The 15,221-nt window shown below is 41.3% G+C and overlaps 1 protein-coding gene across 1 annotated transcript in view; it reads right to left on the minus strand.

Annotated features, from left to right (window-relative positions):
• CECR2 (CECR2 histone acetyl-lysine reader) overlaps nucleotides 1-12,812 on the minus strand; it is a 164,819-nt gene extending 152,007 nt beyond the window's left edge. The window contains exon 1 of the mRNA XM_069094306.1: nucleotides 12,624-12,812. Coding sequence (XP_068950407.1) covers nucleotides 12,624-12,758 — 135 coding nt within the window. The 5' untranslated portion in view covers nucleotides 12,759-12,812. The remainder of the gene's footprint in view (nucleotides 1-12,623) is intronic.
• Nucleotides 12,813-15,221: the final 2,409 nt, after the last annotated feature.

Raw genomic sequence — 15,221 nt, forward strand, 5'->3', positions numbered from 1 at the left:
AATAAAATTAGCCTGCCATGACTGGGTCTTGATAAGCCCAATCTGTCTCTCTGGGAATCACCTCTTCCTTTTCTAGGGTTCACTAACCATCTATTTATTTTGTTATATTTAATTTATTTCTTTATTTCTAAAATTTTTGCCAAAAATTAAAGTCAAGTTTTCTGACCTAGTTTCACAGACTCCCCATTCTCTTCCTGTTTTTGAAAATCAGGACAAAATTTACCTTTCTATGGTCCTGGGAAACTTTTCCCCACAATCTTTCAAAGATCATACTCAGTGGCCCTTCAATCTTTATTGCCAGTTCTTTTAGCATGGTGGGAGAGAATTCATCTGGGCCTGATGACTTGAATTTATCAAGGGCACTTGGGTGACATCTTAGTATTTCTCTACTTATCTTGGTTTTAAACTTAAAAGCTACTTTTGTTCTTTTTCTCCTTCCATAGTTATAATTGAACAGTTCTGTCTTTTTTCCATTGTCTATTATCACTTATACACTCAAACCCCTATCCCCAAGCAGGAGACTTTTTTTTTTTGGAGGGGGAAAAGCAAGGCAATAAGGGCAAAGCAAAGTGACTTTCCCAAGGTCACACAGCTAGTTAAGTGTCAAGAATCTGAGGCTATATTTGAACTCAGGTCCTCCTGACTTAAGGGCCAGTGCTCTATTCACTGCGCCACCTAGCTGCAGAGACTTCTTAATATAATCTCAAGTTTCATTAGCTTTTTGACTGTCTTTGCACAATGTTGATTCATACATAGTCCAGTCATCCAAGTTAGGAATTACATTTATGAGGCATCTTGGGATAAGTAATTGTACACTGGCCTGGGTCAGGAAGAATTCAAACCCTATTTTATATACTTACTAGAAGACTAACCATTAGGGGCAGCTAAGTGGCGCAGTGAGTAAAGCGCCAGCCCTGGAGTCAGGAGAACCCAAGTTCGGTTCCAGTCTCAGACACTTAACACCCTTGGGCAAGTTACTTAACCCTATTGCCCTCCAAAAGGCAAAAAAAAAAAAAAAAAAAAGACTAACCTTTGGTAAGGTTACTTCCTAAGGAAGTAACTAAGGAAACTTACTAAGAAAAACTTACTAAGGAAACTTCCCTTAGCCTTTCATTTCTTAAAATGTAAAATCAGGATTATAAAAGGACCCAACTCACAAGGTCATGGTGAAGATGGGTAATGTATGTAAAACCCTTCTGCAAACATTAAGATGGTATATAAGTTATACAGTTACTATTTCTTATCCCAATACAATGTTATTTTTTAAGATCTGGCCCATAGTTCTTGCATATTTAAGATCACTTTGTTTTGGAGGTTTTTTTTTTTGCATTGTCATCTAATCAACATAAGAGTTCCCAGTTTTACATAATCTACAAATTTGATGCCATACTGTCTATGACTTTAGTCATGTCACTCATAAAATGTTCAACAGCACAAGGGCAGACATCTAGAGAATGAACTCTTCTACAGAAGTCCTTGTTTACCAACTCTTTGGGTTCAATTAATCAGCTCCAAGACCTCATCACCTCTCATCTTGTCCACAAGGACAACATGAAACTTTCCATGTATTGTCCACAAGGAGAACTGGAAGATCTTGTTCAAAAATCTTCAATGGCTCCCCACTCCTCATAGGATTAAACCTAAAATAAGTAGTAGGCTTAGCATTCAAACTCTTTCTAAGACCAGCACCATAATTACTCTTTCAATCTTACCTTGCCTCTTACCCTTCTTTCCAAAGGTATCAAGTCTATACTCAGAAGCTATCCAGTATGCTCTGTCCCCTTGTCTAAAACTTTGTCTCTTCCAAGGCCCAGATGTCTCTTTTATCTTTTAAATTAAATTATTTACTTTTAGTTTTCAACAATCACTTTCATAAGTCTTAAATTTTCTCCCCCTCCTTCCCGAAGATGGTTTGCAATCTGATATGGACTCTACATATAAATTCCTATTAGATACATTTTTCACATCAGTCATGTTGCATAGAAAAACTATAACAAATGGGAAAAACCATGAGAAAGAAAAAAAAATAAAATAAAAGAAATAGTCTGCATTGTTCTGCATTCTGACTCCACAGTTGTTTCTCTGGATGTGACCGGCATTTTCCACCACGTGTTCTTTGCAACTGTTTTAGATACTTGCATCGCTGAGAAGGGCAGATGTCTCCTTAGTATCCCTATGCTGACTGAGTTTTCCAAGTACCTGAAACATGCTACAGTAGAGTTAGCTCTCACCTCTTTGGGTCTCAGCTTCCACACAGACAGAAAGAAGGTAATATTTGAACTACTACCTCACAGTGTTAGGGAGAGAAAATGAGATCAATATATATAATTATATTATTTTGGCTTAGATGTTATACAAATAAGTCATTATTATTCCATGAGATGGCTAGATAGTGAAGTGGTTAGAATGTTGGGAGGAAGGCCTAATTTCAAATCTGGCCTCAGACACTTGTTGCCAGTTCTAGGATGCTAGGCAAGTCACTTGGCCTCTGTCTGCCTCAGTTTCCTCGTTGTGAAATGGAGATTATGGTAGCACCTCTCTCCCACGGCTGTTGTGAGAATCTTATGAGACATTTATTGTAAAGCACTTGCACAGTGCCTGGCACACAGTAAGCACTATATAACTGCTAAGTATTACATTATTCCCTAATTACATTAAAAACCTCCTGAGAGCTAAATATTAACTCAGGAGTGGGGAACCTGTAGCCAAGGCCACATGTGGCCCTCCAGGTCCTCCAAGTCCGCTCCTGCTACCTAAACCAAACTGTCCTGTCAAGTTTGGATTCAAAGGACCACACTTGAGGACCTAGAGGGCCACATGTGGCCTCGAGATCACAGGTTCCCCACCCCTGCTAACTCAACCGTGTAGTAATAACAGCTGATCCGAATATACACTAGGACTCACTTTGCAAAGTAAATTACGATTCATAGAAGTTAAGAGACTTGGCAAGATCACACCAGTTAGTGTCAGGGGTCAAAGGTTGTATTATAGTCCAGAAAATAATAAAAATAATAACAACAGCAGCAGCTAGCAATAGCATAGTACTTGTATCTAGTTCTTTAATGTTTGCAAAGCACTGTTACACATATTAAATATGCGTTTAAAGGAACAGCTAGGAGGTGCAGTGGAGGAGTGCTGGACCTGGAGTCAGGGAGACCTGAGCTCAAATCCAGTCTCAGTCACTTCCTAGTTATGACTTTGGGCAAATCACTTACCCTTTGTCTGCCTCAGTTTCCTCAACTATAAATTGAGGATAATAAAAGCACCTGTCGGCCTGGCTGGTTTGTTGTAAGGAAAAAATGGGGTAATATTTGTAAATGCTTCTTCACACAGTGCCTGACACATAGTAAATGCTATTTAAATGCCTTATTCTTCCCACACCAAACCACTTAAATCATCCTTCCCATCAGTCATCCCTAAACCCATTCTCTAATACAATGCCAAAAATGTTTATATCAGAATGTGATGGCAGGGAGAGAATAAGTGAGAATTCTTCTTATTTTTTCCTCTCAACTTCATTCTTGAAATTACATAACGAGATCAGTTATTCCAGCTACTGTTCACTAAAAATGATTTAAAAGGGGCTTTTTTAAGTATTTAAAAGACTGTCTGGCCAACTGCTTCTTAGGACGTTTAGCATTTAAGAATTTTATCGATGCTTAAGAAAGGTTTTTTGCACAGGGAGTAGTTCAATAACTGGTTTCAAAATATAAGAAAGAAGAGAAAAGCTTTTAAGAGAGCTAAGAATGAGGAGATTGAAAAATCAATTCTGCAACAGGCCAACCCAAATTAACAATGTGGCAGGATAGACCAAATTGAAATTACTTAAATATAGCAACAGGTGGAATTTTTTTTAACCACCTTTTCTCATTACAAAAATTATATGCCTTCAAACAAAGAACTCCAGAACACAAATTAAAGAATCGTCCCCTTACCTAAAAGAATTCACTAACACAATCTTCCAGGGAGAAAGAAGGATACAATAAGGGGGAGGGAGAATTTGCCAAGGGAATAGATCTGTTAATTTAACACGATTTCTGTCAAGCAAACCAATTGTCCTCTAGAGCCATTGTTACAGAAACAATGAAGACCCAGGAAAGAGGCACCCATTAAAAGAAACAGACCTAGTGAAAGAATATACTTTGCAGTCAATGAGATTGTTTAACAGGATTCTCTACTGTAAGGAAGTTTCCAGGCAGTATTGTTCTCATTCACAGCCATCACAGAGGAGAGGGACTTAAAGGTTCAACAAAACTCTTGCCAATCTAAGCCATAATACAGTTGCAGCACTGATTTTAAAAATTCTGTTCCTCCATGGCCTCTGCTTTTATTTCTTAAAACATAAATCACAAAATACTAGACATCTTGATCTCTAGGCCAGTTCCTTCATTTTACATATGAGGAAACTGAGGTTGTCTTCTGACTCCCAAGAATTACTAGAGGAGACATAAAATCCATGAAAAAGAAGATCCAAGAAGCAAAAGAGTTATGCAACAATTATTCATATGACTGACTCTTTAGGCCTAATATCACAGCAATGAAGGGATACTAGCCAATTCACCTACAGCTACTAAGCATTCTGAGCCTGTCCCAATTTGAAGAAAATAAAGAATAATATTAAAATAGTATCTTTTGTAAAACCATGGCTCTCAGTTTTGGATTTGGAAAATATGGTCACCATTCAGTTACTCTTCTTGGGAAACCACTTCTTTAGTCTGATAAGTAGATCCAAATATTTTCTCTGACACTCTTGGAACTAGAAAACTATAAAAGGAAACATAACAGCAAGCATTAAAATTTTAAAAAAAGATGATCAATATAATTCAAACCATCTCTAAGGATTTTTACCTTATCTTCAAGAGTTTTCACCACTAAAAAAACTAGGAAAAGCTAGTAAGTTTTAAGTAAATAATTCAAATGGTACCTCAAGTGATACAAATTAAACAAGTAGTTTTGTTATATGTGAGCTGAGCAGAGAAAGGAGATAAATGGTACATGGAGAAGAGATAAACAGATAGGCTGTTCAGCCATTTCAGTCGTGTGTGTCCCACTCTTCGTGACCCCATTTGGGATTTTCTTGGCAAAGATACTGGAATAGTTTACTCTTTCCTTCTTCAGCTCACTTTAAAGATGAAGAACTGAGGCAAACAGTTAAGTGACTTGCCCAGGGTCACACAGCTAGAAATTGCCTAAGGCCACATTTGACCTCACTCTATCCACTGGGCCACATAGCTAGAAAGAACTACTCTATATAGTATCTATAAAGAAATCTATCTCTATAGACATACATATAGATAGATATACAGACAGAAGAGATACTATGTGTGTACACACACACACATACATATATCCCCCAAATAGCTGATCTCCTGTTAGCTTTTTATACTGGCCTTCATTTGATGACTTAATAAATAACTGGTATTCATTCTCTACCACTACCCCAACTCCAGGTTATGTGCTCAGGTGAGTCTATGTCTTTCCCCTTCTTCACCTCCCTTCCCAGATAAGCACAACAATGGAAGACAGAGAAGGAAGCCTGGGACCAGGAAGACAAAGAGACCCCAAATCTGGTAATTTCATCTACTCCAGGAAAAAGGAGATAAGAAACATAAGGCACTGTCATTAAAAATCACTAAAAACAAAAGATGAAAAAATTAATCTTGAACCTGATACTTTTGGTGAATCTAGATGGTAAGCATATCAAAGAGCTTTTTATTAAGTTAAAGATTCTAGGCCTAACTTTTTCCCCTCTAAATCAACCAGAAAACAAAAACCTCTGAATCCCCAAAGGATTTTGCCATCCTTTCCTTAAGAACAGAATCAAAAAGGGAAATTTATTACATTTGAAGTATCAATATGGAGGGTTAGAGGGGAAAGTAGCATAGGTTTTAAATCCTAAAACTTGGCATATGCAAACTGCTTCAATTATTGAAATGTATATATGAATCTGATATATGCATCCCTAAATCCTCTTTGGTTACTACTATATACTCTCTTGCCAAAATGTTCCCCTGATACACATGAACCCTCAACTTTATGTTCCACTGAACTTTTGACCTGGTCATAACTAAGCCGCTCCACAGTCCACTGCTATGCAATGCTCAAGACATTTGTAAAAAGGAACCCAGATCTTGTCAGGCAATGGCAACTGCTGAAGTCAGCATGGGAGCTGCTGTTCCACCCCCCTTTTCCCATAACAATGCACCAGGCTGGGCCTGATGGATGCACTTTTTAATCTGAGTCAGGCAGCTTTGCATCTCCTTCACATCACCACGACCTCCACCATTACAGCCACTCCTCTTAAGACTTTACTGATTTAACTCCCCTGGAGAAAAAAAAAATTAACATGTTTCCCAGATTTCTGACATGTACAGCTGCACATAAAACACATCTGGAAGAAGCTTCACTTTCATTTAGTCCCAGTTAAGGACAAGAGGCAAAAGGTGTGCCTTTAGGAAAAAACCCACCTTCCAATGTATCACTAGGAAAGAAAACAAAAAACCTCTACCACACAGGCAGAGAATTACTTAGATCTATCCAAATTGTTCATTCCCTTCACTATTACTTGATCAGTCTTTTATCATCAAAGACATCTAGTTCTAACTCATTTTAGCCAAAATATATCTTAATTGGAGAAGTAAAAAGATTTCTTTCCTATTTCCTAAAAAAAAAAAAAAACCTAAATTTTGTACTAGGTATTTTTGAAAGAGCAAAGAAATCTCCATAAAATCAAGGAAAAAGAGGAAATCTTCAAAATTCTAATATATCAGGAAACAATGGCAAACTACAGGTAAAAAGAACTAAAATTTACCTCAAAGTCTCTTGACTCACATGTCAGAAGCAAATAGCCAAGTGAAATGAAAGGAATAAAATATTAGGAAAATGATATGAATAAAAGCACAGAAGAGTCAAATTGAAATCTTCCCTTCAGGGCAACTCAAATTGTCACAATGAAATCTAATATATTTTGACATGGATTAGGAAACAATGGAAATTTCTCCCTTTTGGACACAAAATTCTGTTTGTTTCAAACTGGCTCTTTTTAGACTACAAGAGAAACTAACCCATATGCATTAGGGGAAAAAAGTTTATTTGTACTGGCAAAAGGTTAGTCATTCTAAGTCAAAAGACTTGTCCTTGAAAATACAACTAAGTAGCTTTCTCAGAATCTTAGTTGAGTACTCTGACTCCTTCATTTTATAGTTGAGGAAACTCAGCCCCAGAGAGGCTAAGTCACCTGCTCAAGCTCCTACTGTTAGCAGAAGAGCAAGTCAAGACACAATGGATAGAGAGTGCAGCACTGAAGTTAGGAGGGTGAGTTCAAATCCAGCCTCAGTCACTTCCTTGTTATGTGTGTCTGTTTCCTCAACTGCAAAAATGGGGATAATAATAGCACTTACCTCAAAGTATTTCAGTTAGGATCAAATGAAGTAATAATTGTAAAGCACTTAGTGTAGGCCCTGGTACTTAGGTGCAACATTTCCCTTCCCTTCCCTTCATTCATTCACCAAACTACCTCCTGAAGTAAATTTAATCACACTATCAAGATCTACAAAGAAATTAAAAGAAATTAGGCATTCTTGTCCTTTACACTTTGGACAATACACTGCCTTTAAAAAAAAATTCAAATACCCACCTTTACCCTCCTAATACTTTTATAATACTTTTCACTTCAAGAATAATAATATACCCTGAAGGTCCAACCCTGAGCCTTGTTAATAAGGATAGCTGTTCTGAATGCAAGCAAGCTGTATTTTCAGCTCTCACAGACTGCTTTCCAGAAAATTAAGCAAGACCAAATTTAACCTCAGCTGTGAAGTAAGCCAGATGCAAATGTGGGCCTCCAGAGGTGAAAGGGTAGGGCATCGCCCCTTTTATCATTGTAAATATGGGCCCCTTGGAAGCTTCACACTGGTTGGTTAAAGACTCTCTTCTTTAAAGATTTTACTATCAATAGGAAGGGGGAGGGGAATTCCCTTTTGGAGGGAGTTACATCACTGGAGAACATTCTCTCCTTTCAAGATTTCACACTGCATAAGGGATTCCCCCTCCTCAGTAATTCACATCCTGTTCAAGGGCTTTTCCTTTACAGAGAATTATCACATCCTGTTAGATAGATAGTCTTTTAGACTAACCTTAGTCCCATCTGAGCTCACATTTTAAGAATTCTTAGGGAAAATGACTTGTCTTAAAATAATCAGTCCCAATGTTACCAAGTAAAGTTTGATAAAGCTACCCCATAGTACTTCCCACTATAATCATAGAAATCCTAAGTTTTGAAGCTATAGGGTTACAGATGAGGCTCGGAAACTCAAACCCTGGTATATCTCCTGGCTCCCACAATGCTGGGAGTTAAATGGAAGGCCAAGCTATTCAGGATTCAATGGTTAAGTCATAAAACTACAGAAATGAGAAGTAGATGGGAGCCTCAGATCTCTAGGACCCATCATGCTGCAACTGGGCAGAGACAAAATATTTGGTGACCAACTTCCCGGTCACCTTACCTTTAACTTTAAGTACATTTTACCTAAGTTTTGTGTTTTATTTTCCCCTTCTCTGTTTCTACTCCCCCCCCTCCAAAAAAAGCCCCACCCCTTTCTTATTTAAGTGAAACCACAGTATTACAGAGATTTATTACTTCTTAGTCTTACTTGGTACTTCGGCAAACCATGTGGCCACATGGGCTGGGGGGTCAGGAAACTTGAATCCCAGGCCCAAACCCACTAATAACCAGTTATGTATCCTGAGGGTAAATCATTTAACCTTTTTACACTTTAGCTTCTAATTTGCAAATTAGAATAATGATGTATGTGTATTTTGCTTCATAGGGGCATTAAAATTATTTTAAGGGCTCTGAGTGAATAAAAAAATTATACAAATACTGGGGCTTAAATATTACTAGGTCCTTGAGGGCACAGCTTCGTCATAATGTTTCTTTTACATCTCCTAGAGTGCCTTGGCACCCCACTGGGCACATAATTGGTCTTCAATAAATTCTTGCTGAATAAAATCATTCCTCATTTTGCTACTTCTACCCTAATATACTTGTTTCCCACCCAAAATAAAGAAAAAAGCTGACCCCAAAGAATACATAATACAATGGACTACCAATGACTTAATGACAATAAAGGCAAAAAATATATCCACTCAAATGAGAATGATACTGGTACCAAGTTTAAAACGTCCATAAACATCCTTTGGGGTGGAGTTAATTTGTGGGAGCTTATAGATATAAGCACAATAATTTACAACATCCTGGTCTTGAAGGTCTGTTTCATTTTGCATACTCATTTTTCCTTTTTCCTTATGATCTTGTGTATATTTTTGAATGGCCATCCTGGTCAGGAGAAGTGAATATGTATATAAATAACTAAAGGAAATACAACAGGCTTTTAAGAAAAAGTCAGCAAGAAGCCAAAAATGATTTTCCCATCATACATGGCTAGTTAACTGATTAAACGTGATTAGTCTAACCTGTTACCAGATTTAAAAGGATTATCCATCCCGGTTTGAAATATGAAACATTGCAAAATTTGTTTAAGAGTGTAGTTGTAGAAGGAACATGATTTAACGTAACACTTTTCTACTTAAGGGAATAATCTTTGACCTCATGCAGGGATGCATGAGGATTTTTAGGTCTGCCTTCAACTATCAGGAGGGCCTGATAACAACTAAAAACCAAGGGGTCCCCCGGGGATTCCCCCCCCCCTCAGAGATATCACTTCCTGGTGTTCAGTGCCATGGGGTCCAAGCCCTGTGGCCAAAGACTACTGAAGCCTGTCCCAAACACACAAAACGTTTCATCATGAAATCTTGTTTCTACAGCTTCTTCAAAGAGTGTGATGTCCAAGTGCAGCTCAATATGTAGCATTTCTAGAATTTCTTCCCCTACCCTAGACAAGCAGGTGTATAAAACCCTATTCTGGCCACCTTCTCTTCCCCTCCTTGTCCCCCCATAAAGGAAAATCAAAGATCTCTCAAAAGGAAGGACAATGAAGTTCCCTGGACTCAAACGCGAACTCTTTTTCCCATAAGCATAAGAATATAGTTAAATGAAGCAACATGCTAAGGACAAGTTTCCTCTACAGTAGTCCTAAAAGCATTATAAAGAAATTTTGCTCATTTTTTTAAAGTTTTAAAAACTTTTAAATGATTTATTTCTAATCAACTTCGACAAAATGCAGAGAGAGCACAAAAAATACAAGGGCAGTGAACAAAGAATTAAAAGGTATTATGTTTCAGTGAAGACAAATATGGTTATCTCTGAAAATGTTTATTTACTAGTTTCTCAAGCATCATGGGCATTTACCATGTTAAAATATATTGCTTCCAGTCTAGGATGTATTTCAGATGACTATATTGTACTCCAGGAGACATTAAGAATACAATAATCATCTCAATTAGCCACACTTCACAGTATCATATTAATTTATTTAACCACAAGCTTTTTAAAAATTTACATTGTGTCAACTGGATCTCAATCTCTAAAATTTTAAGTCAGTTAATATCTGAGAACCACAGGACTAACTAGAAAACAGATACAATGCTCTAGATTTTTGTTGGATATACTTCAATTAGCTCAAGCAAAAATCACGTTGTACTTACTTAGGAACAAGGTTACAAGTATTCATATAACATTTCCTCAATAGAACGAAGTGCTACACATGTACCCTGGACTTTAATCCAACCTGATGACATTGGGCAGAAAGAGGAGAACAGTTTAAAGATGGCATTATCACATAACCTGTGCAACACAAGCACTTCCCACTACAGCCACCATTTTGAGGAGCAGGATAATTCCCACTATTCATATTCAACACTTACAAGAAACCAAGACGAGAGAATAACTCGAAAATTTCTTGACTCAAAAAAAAAGACCGCTTCAAACTTCATAATCCCATTTTTTCTTTTTTCCTCAAGCATGTCTGAAATTCTGGACCCGTCTACAATTAGTGCAGTAAGAATGATAGATCCCGTGACAGATTTTTCTTGTGAACTTCACTTTCAAAGTTTGCAAACAAATATTGTAGAAGGGAAATACTTAGGTTATTACATCTAGCTAGAAACGGATGAAGGGAACCTCCGGTATACATCATTTTAAGCAGCTCAAGCGCTGCAAAATTTCTCAAAGCCTTTGGGCGTGAGCAGTCTATCTGGACACATGCCTAACTCTAACCCCCACCACTATTTTTCTCATTTCATTAACTCTGGAAGCAGCACAAATTCCCACAGACTAAGGGGCTCTGGCATCCAAAATGCTATTGGGGGTAACTAAAAAGAAAGTGAATAAAAAAACTTAAATCGTACACTGATACGTTAAAACCAAGTTGAGAACATCGAGAAGTCATCTCTGTACTAACAACAGATTCAAAAACCAAACACACACACACACACGACAACGTGCTTACAAGAGACGGTAATTATGATTTCTTCTTTAGATTCCAAAGCCGTGGCAAATGATTTGTAATTCACCGTAAAGTAGTCAACAGAGAACCTGACCGGCAAATATCGTTTCCACTAGCTTTGTTCAGAGACAAAAAGGGAAGGGGGGGGCCTGGAGGAAGAGAGGAGGGTAATTCAACCTGGCACCCTATCAAACATTTTACATCCCCTTCCAAAAAAGAAGGGGGGGGGGGTGCTGCACGTAGGGGCGCTTTCTCTTTTCTTCTCATCATGCAGAGTATCTCTCCCACTCCCCCCTTACTAGGACCCTGGGTTTGTGTTGCATCCGCACAAAGCTCGGGGCCACAAGCCCCTCCTGCTCAGCCTTGCAAGATCTGCAAACCCCAGGGCGAATAATGGTGTCGAAGTTAACCTCTGGAGAAGCCAAGCTCTACAATTCAGGAGGGCCATCCTGTAAAGGAGGAGAGGAGCGATCGGGCAGAGCAAGAATAACGGAGAAAACTTTCCTGTCCAAACCCCCAGCCCCCGAGCTACGCCAGCCCCAAGTTAAACCAGCGCCACCACCAAGAGTTACGCGCCTCCAGGAGGGTCTGAAAGCTGTGATGGCTCCCCGGCTCTCCCCCACCCCCACTACAGGAAAGGAGTGGTGGTGTCCCTTTGCAACACAACAGACCCCTCCCCCGTAAAGAGAAGCCTCTGCAGACCGGGGTCCGAGTTTAATCCCCCCCTCCATCTCGCTCCCTCCCCTGCATCCCCCTCGAGCCAAGCCGAGGCAGCTGGCAGGCTGTTTCAATGGCATTGGGGACAGATCGCGCGCGCGCACACGCGCGCGTGTATACACACTCTCTCTCTGTCCCAGCTTTCCTTTCTACAGGCAGAACTCCTGGGAGACCCCCCCCCCCCCGAAGTGATGACCCTCCCTCTTTCTGTGTCCCTTCTTCAAGAAGCTCCGGGAGAAGCTCCCAAAGCTCCAGCTACCCCCCCCTCCTGCCCCTAGCCTAGGCGGGCGCTCCAGCTCGGGTCCCGTATAGACCCAGCTCCGCTGGCCGAGCGCCCCCACCTCCGGCCCCGGGTCCCAGCCTGGGCCACCAGGCAAAGTCCCCGCGCGGTGCCCCCCTCCCCCAGGACGTTCCTGGGAGTCCTCCGGCGGCGCGGAGAGGAGGGGGAGCGAACGGCGGCGTCGCGCCCGCCCCCACGCCCCCAGCTCCGCGGGGACTTACCTCGATCTCGAAGTCGGGCAGGCGGAAGGCGGTACGAAAGAGGGAGCAGAAGTGCGCGATGGCCGGGACTTCCCACCAGGAGCGCAGCTCACCCAGCCCCGCCGCGTCCTCGCCCGCGCCCTCCTCCGGGCACATCTCCCAGCCGCCGCGGCGGCGGCTCCTCGCTCCGCGCGTCCCTTGGCGATCCCCGCGCCGCCTGCTCTCGGGCTCCGGCGGCGGCTCCTCCCGAGGTGGCGGCGGCGGCTGCTGCTGGGGCTGCTCCTCGACGTGGGCATCGGCCGGGGGCGGGCGGCAGGGGCAGGGGGCGGTGGCTCTAAGGCCGGCGCGGCTCGGGCTGCGGCGGCGGCGGCTGCTGCTGTGGCTGGCGGCGGTGGCCCTGGCGTGGACCCATCCCGCAGCTCGGGCTGCTCCTACTGCCGCAGCCGCCGCTGCTGCCCCCAGTTCCATACAATATAATCATTACACCGCTGGGGAAAACAGATGGGGCTGGGGGGAGGAGAGGAGACGGGAGGAGGAGGAGGAGGGAGCCCGAGGGGGAGGACTGAGAGCCTGGGGGAGGGGCCGCACACGAGGAGGGGGCGGGGCTGCCCCTCACCACAACAACAACCTCCGCCCCCACCCCACCCCCGGCACCAGCCCGGACAGCCACATTGCCAGAGAAGGGGGAGAAGAGGGGACACTTGGGACCCCCTCATGAGAAAAGGGGCCACTAGGATCAAAGAAGTACAAGGAGACGGGCTACAGACGTATCTCGTCGTCTTCGCACCAATATTTGGGGCGGAAAATTTAGAGTTCTTAGGGGAAAGAAGCAAATAGGGCTTAGCCCCCCCCCTCGGTGTTAGTGGTCGCCCCCTTTTAAAGGGCCCTGGGGTGGTACTTTTTGGAGGAGTTATATCCGGAGGCATGCACATGTGGGCACTCAGTTATTATTCATGAAGATGATATTAAGGAGAGTAAGTGGGATGCCCACCACCTCCTGAATCCCAGAAATATGAATCTCAGAGATAGAAAGCGGTAACCCAACACTAGCATTCTCTCTGCCCTTCCAAGCTTTTGTTGGTTCCACCAGTTGCTGGGCTCCAGAAGGCATGCCCCTTAGTGAGTCTGGCTAATTTGGAGCCAAGTTAGGATGGAGGCCAGAGTGCACTGGGGAGGGTGGGGGGAGGCACCAATCAGCGGCCTTTCAGAAAGAGGGAACCCCCCCCCCTACCCAGGGAATGGACACATGTGACTGCCCCAGAGAAGTCTAGTAATAGAGCACTGCTACTCCTGAACACCCCTCACTGTGAGAAAGCAGCCTGAAGGAGTGTGCACAATGAGGTTTGAGAAAAACTGGGGGAAGGGGAAGCTGTAATTTAGGGAGTATCCTTTGGTGCGGGTGTAGATCTGGAAGACTTGGATGAGAGAGCGCAGATGGAGACGAAAGGAAAAGGTTTTGAATTGAGTTTTTACCAGATAGGTAATTAACTTATGTTGATATAAAATGGACAAAAACAAATTCTAAAAGTCTGTTAGAATTCTGCAACTAGCGAAACTCTTAGAAATACCAGAAGTTTTAAAAGATGTGTGTTGAGAGATTTATTTGCTTACTGCAACGACCGGCCGTTATATTTACAGCTGAGTTTTACTTTAACTATGGCAGGATGGGACGGAAAGAGATCATAAAGTCCAGGATTCTAGATTCTGAGGCTCCATGCCAACAAGACAGTGATCCACTCTTACCCATAACATCTCCAAAAAGGAGATTCGTCGAACTTAAGTCATATTCTTGAGCAAACTCAGCCCCTATCAGGGAGGTACACTTTGACAACCCCTGCTTTGAGAAGCTTATATTCTTATCAGGTTGATAGGAATGAAAAATCTATCATTATAGGGAGATATTTATATTTTGACAGAGAAGGGCAAATTATGGTTTGAGCTGGCCAACTGCTTAAATTAAGCACTGTTAAATATTAAGCATAAAATGTTTAATTAGGAAAATACTTGATTCCTTCCTTAAAAAATAGTTGAATTTTGTTCCAGAAATTTCTCCCTCATTGGAATGATACCTCATGGTAATACTTAAAATATCTTTAAACCTTTTCCCCTCTTTACAGAAAACCTGCACCAAAGTTTTGAGCCTTTCTTCAAATGCTTCAAAAATAATTTTAGTAGAAATAAGCTCTTTGAGGGCAGGAATTCAAGGTTTGTTTTGTTTTGTTTTTGTGGGGTATGGTGAAGATTGCGTTTGTATTCTCAGACTTTACCAGAGTACTTTGCACATAGTGTGCACTTAATAAAAGTTTGTCTAATTGAATTGAAATGCTCTCCTAAAACTCTTTATCTGGCTTCTCCTTTTCTTTCTACTTTTAAGTCTCTTTTTTCCTTTCATAACTTTCCACAAGGGTTACTTTTTTTCACCTGGATACTACTTCATTTTCATCAAGCCAACACATTTTAGATGATGATGAAATAATGATAATACAGTGACTAGAATTTTGATTCCAAGAATCAGAGAACATGGATTACAGTCTTAACTAGTCTTGCATCTTGATCTTCTCTGGGCCTCTTTCTTCACCTGTAATGTGAAGTTATTTAAAAGGCCTTTTTTTTAAAAAT

This window comes from Petaurus breviceps, unplaced genomic scaffold, assembly GCF_028583685.1.
Source record: "Petaurus breviceps papuanus isolate PSGF00001 unplaced genomic scaffold, PetGlider_PUasm1.0 216, whole genome shotgun sequence".
NCBI classification, from domain to species: domain Eukaryota; kingdom Metazoa; phylum Chordata; class Mammalia; order Diprotodontia; family Petauridae; genus Petaurus; species Petaurus breviceps.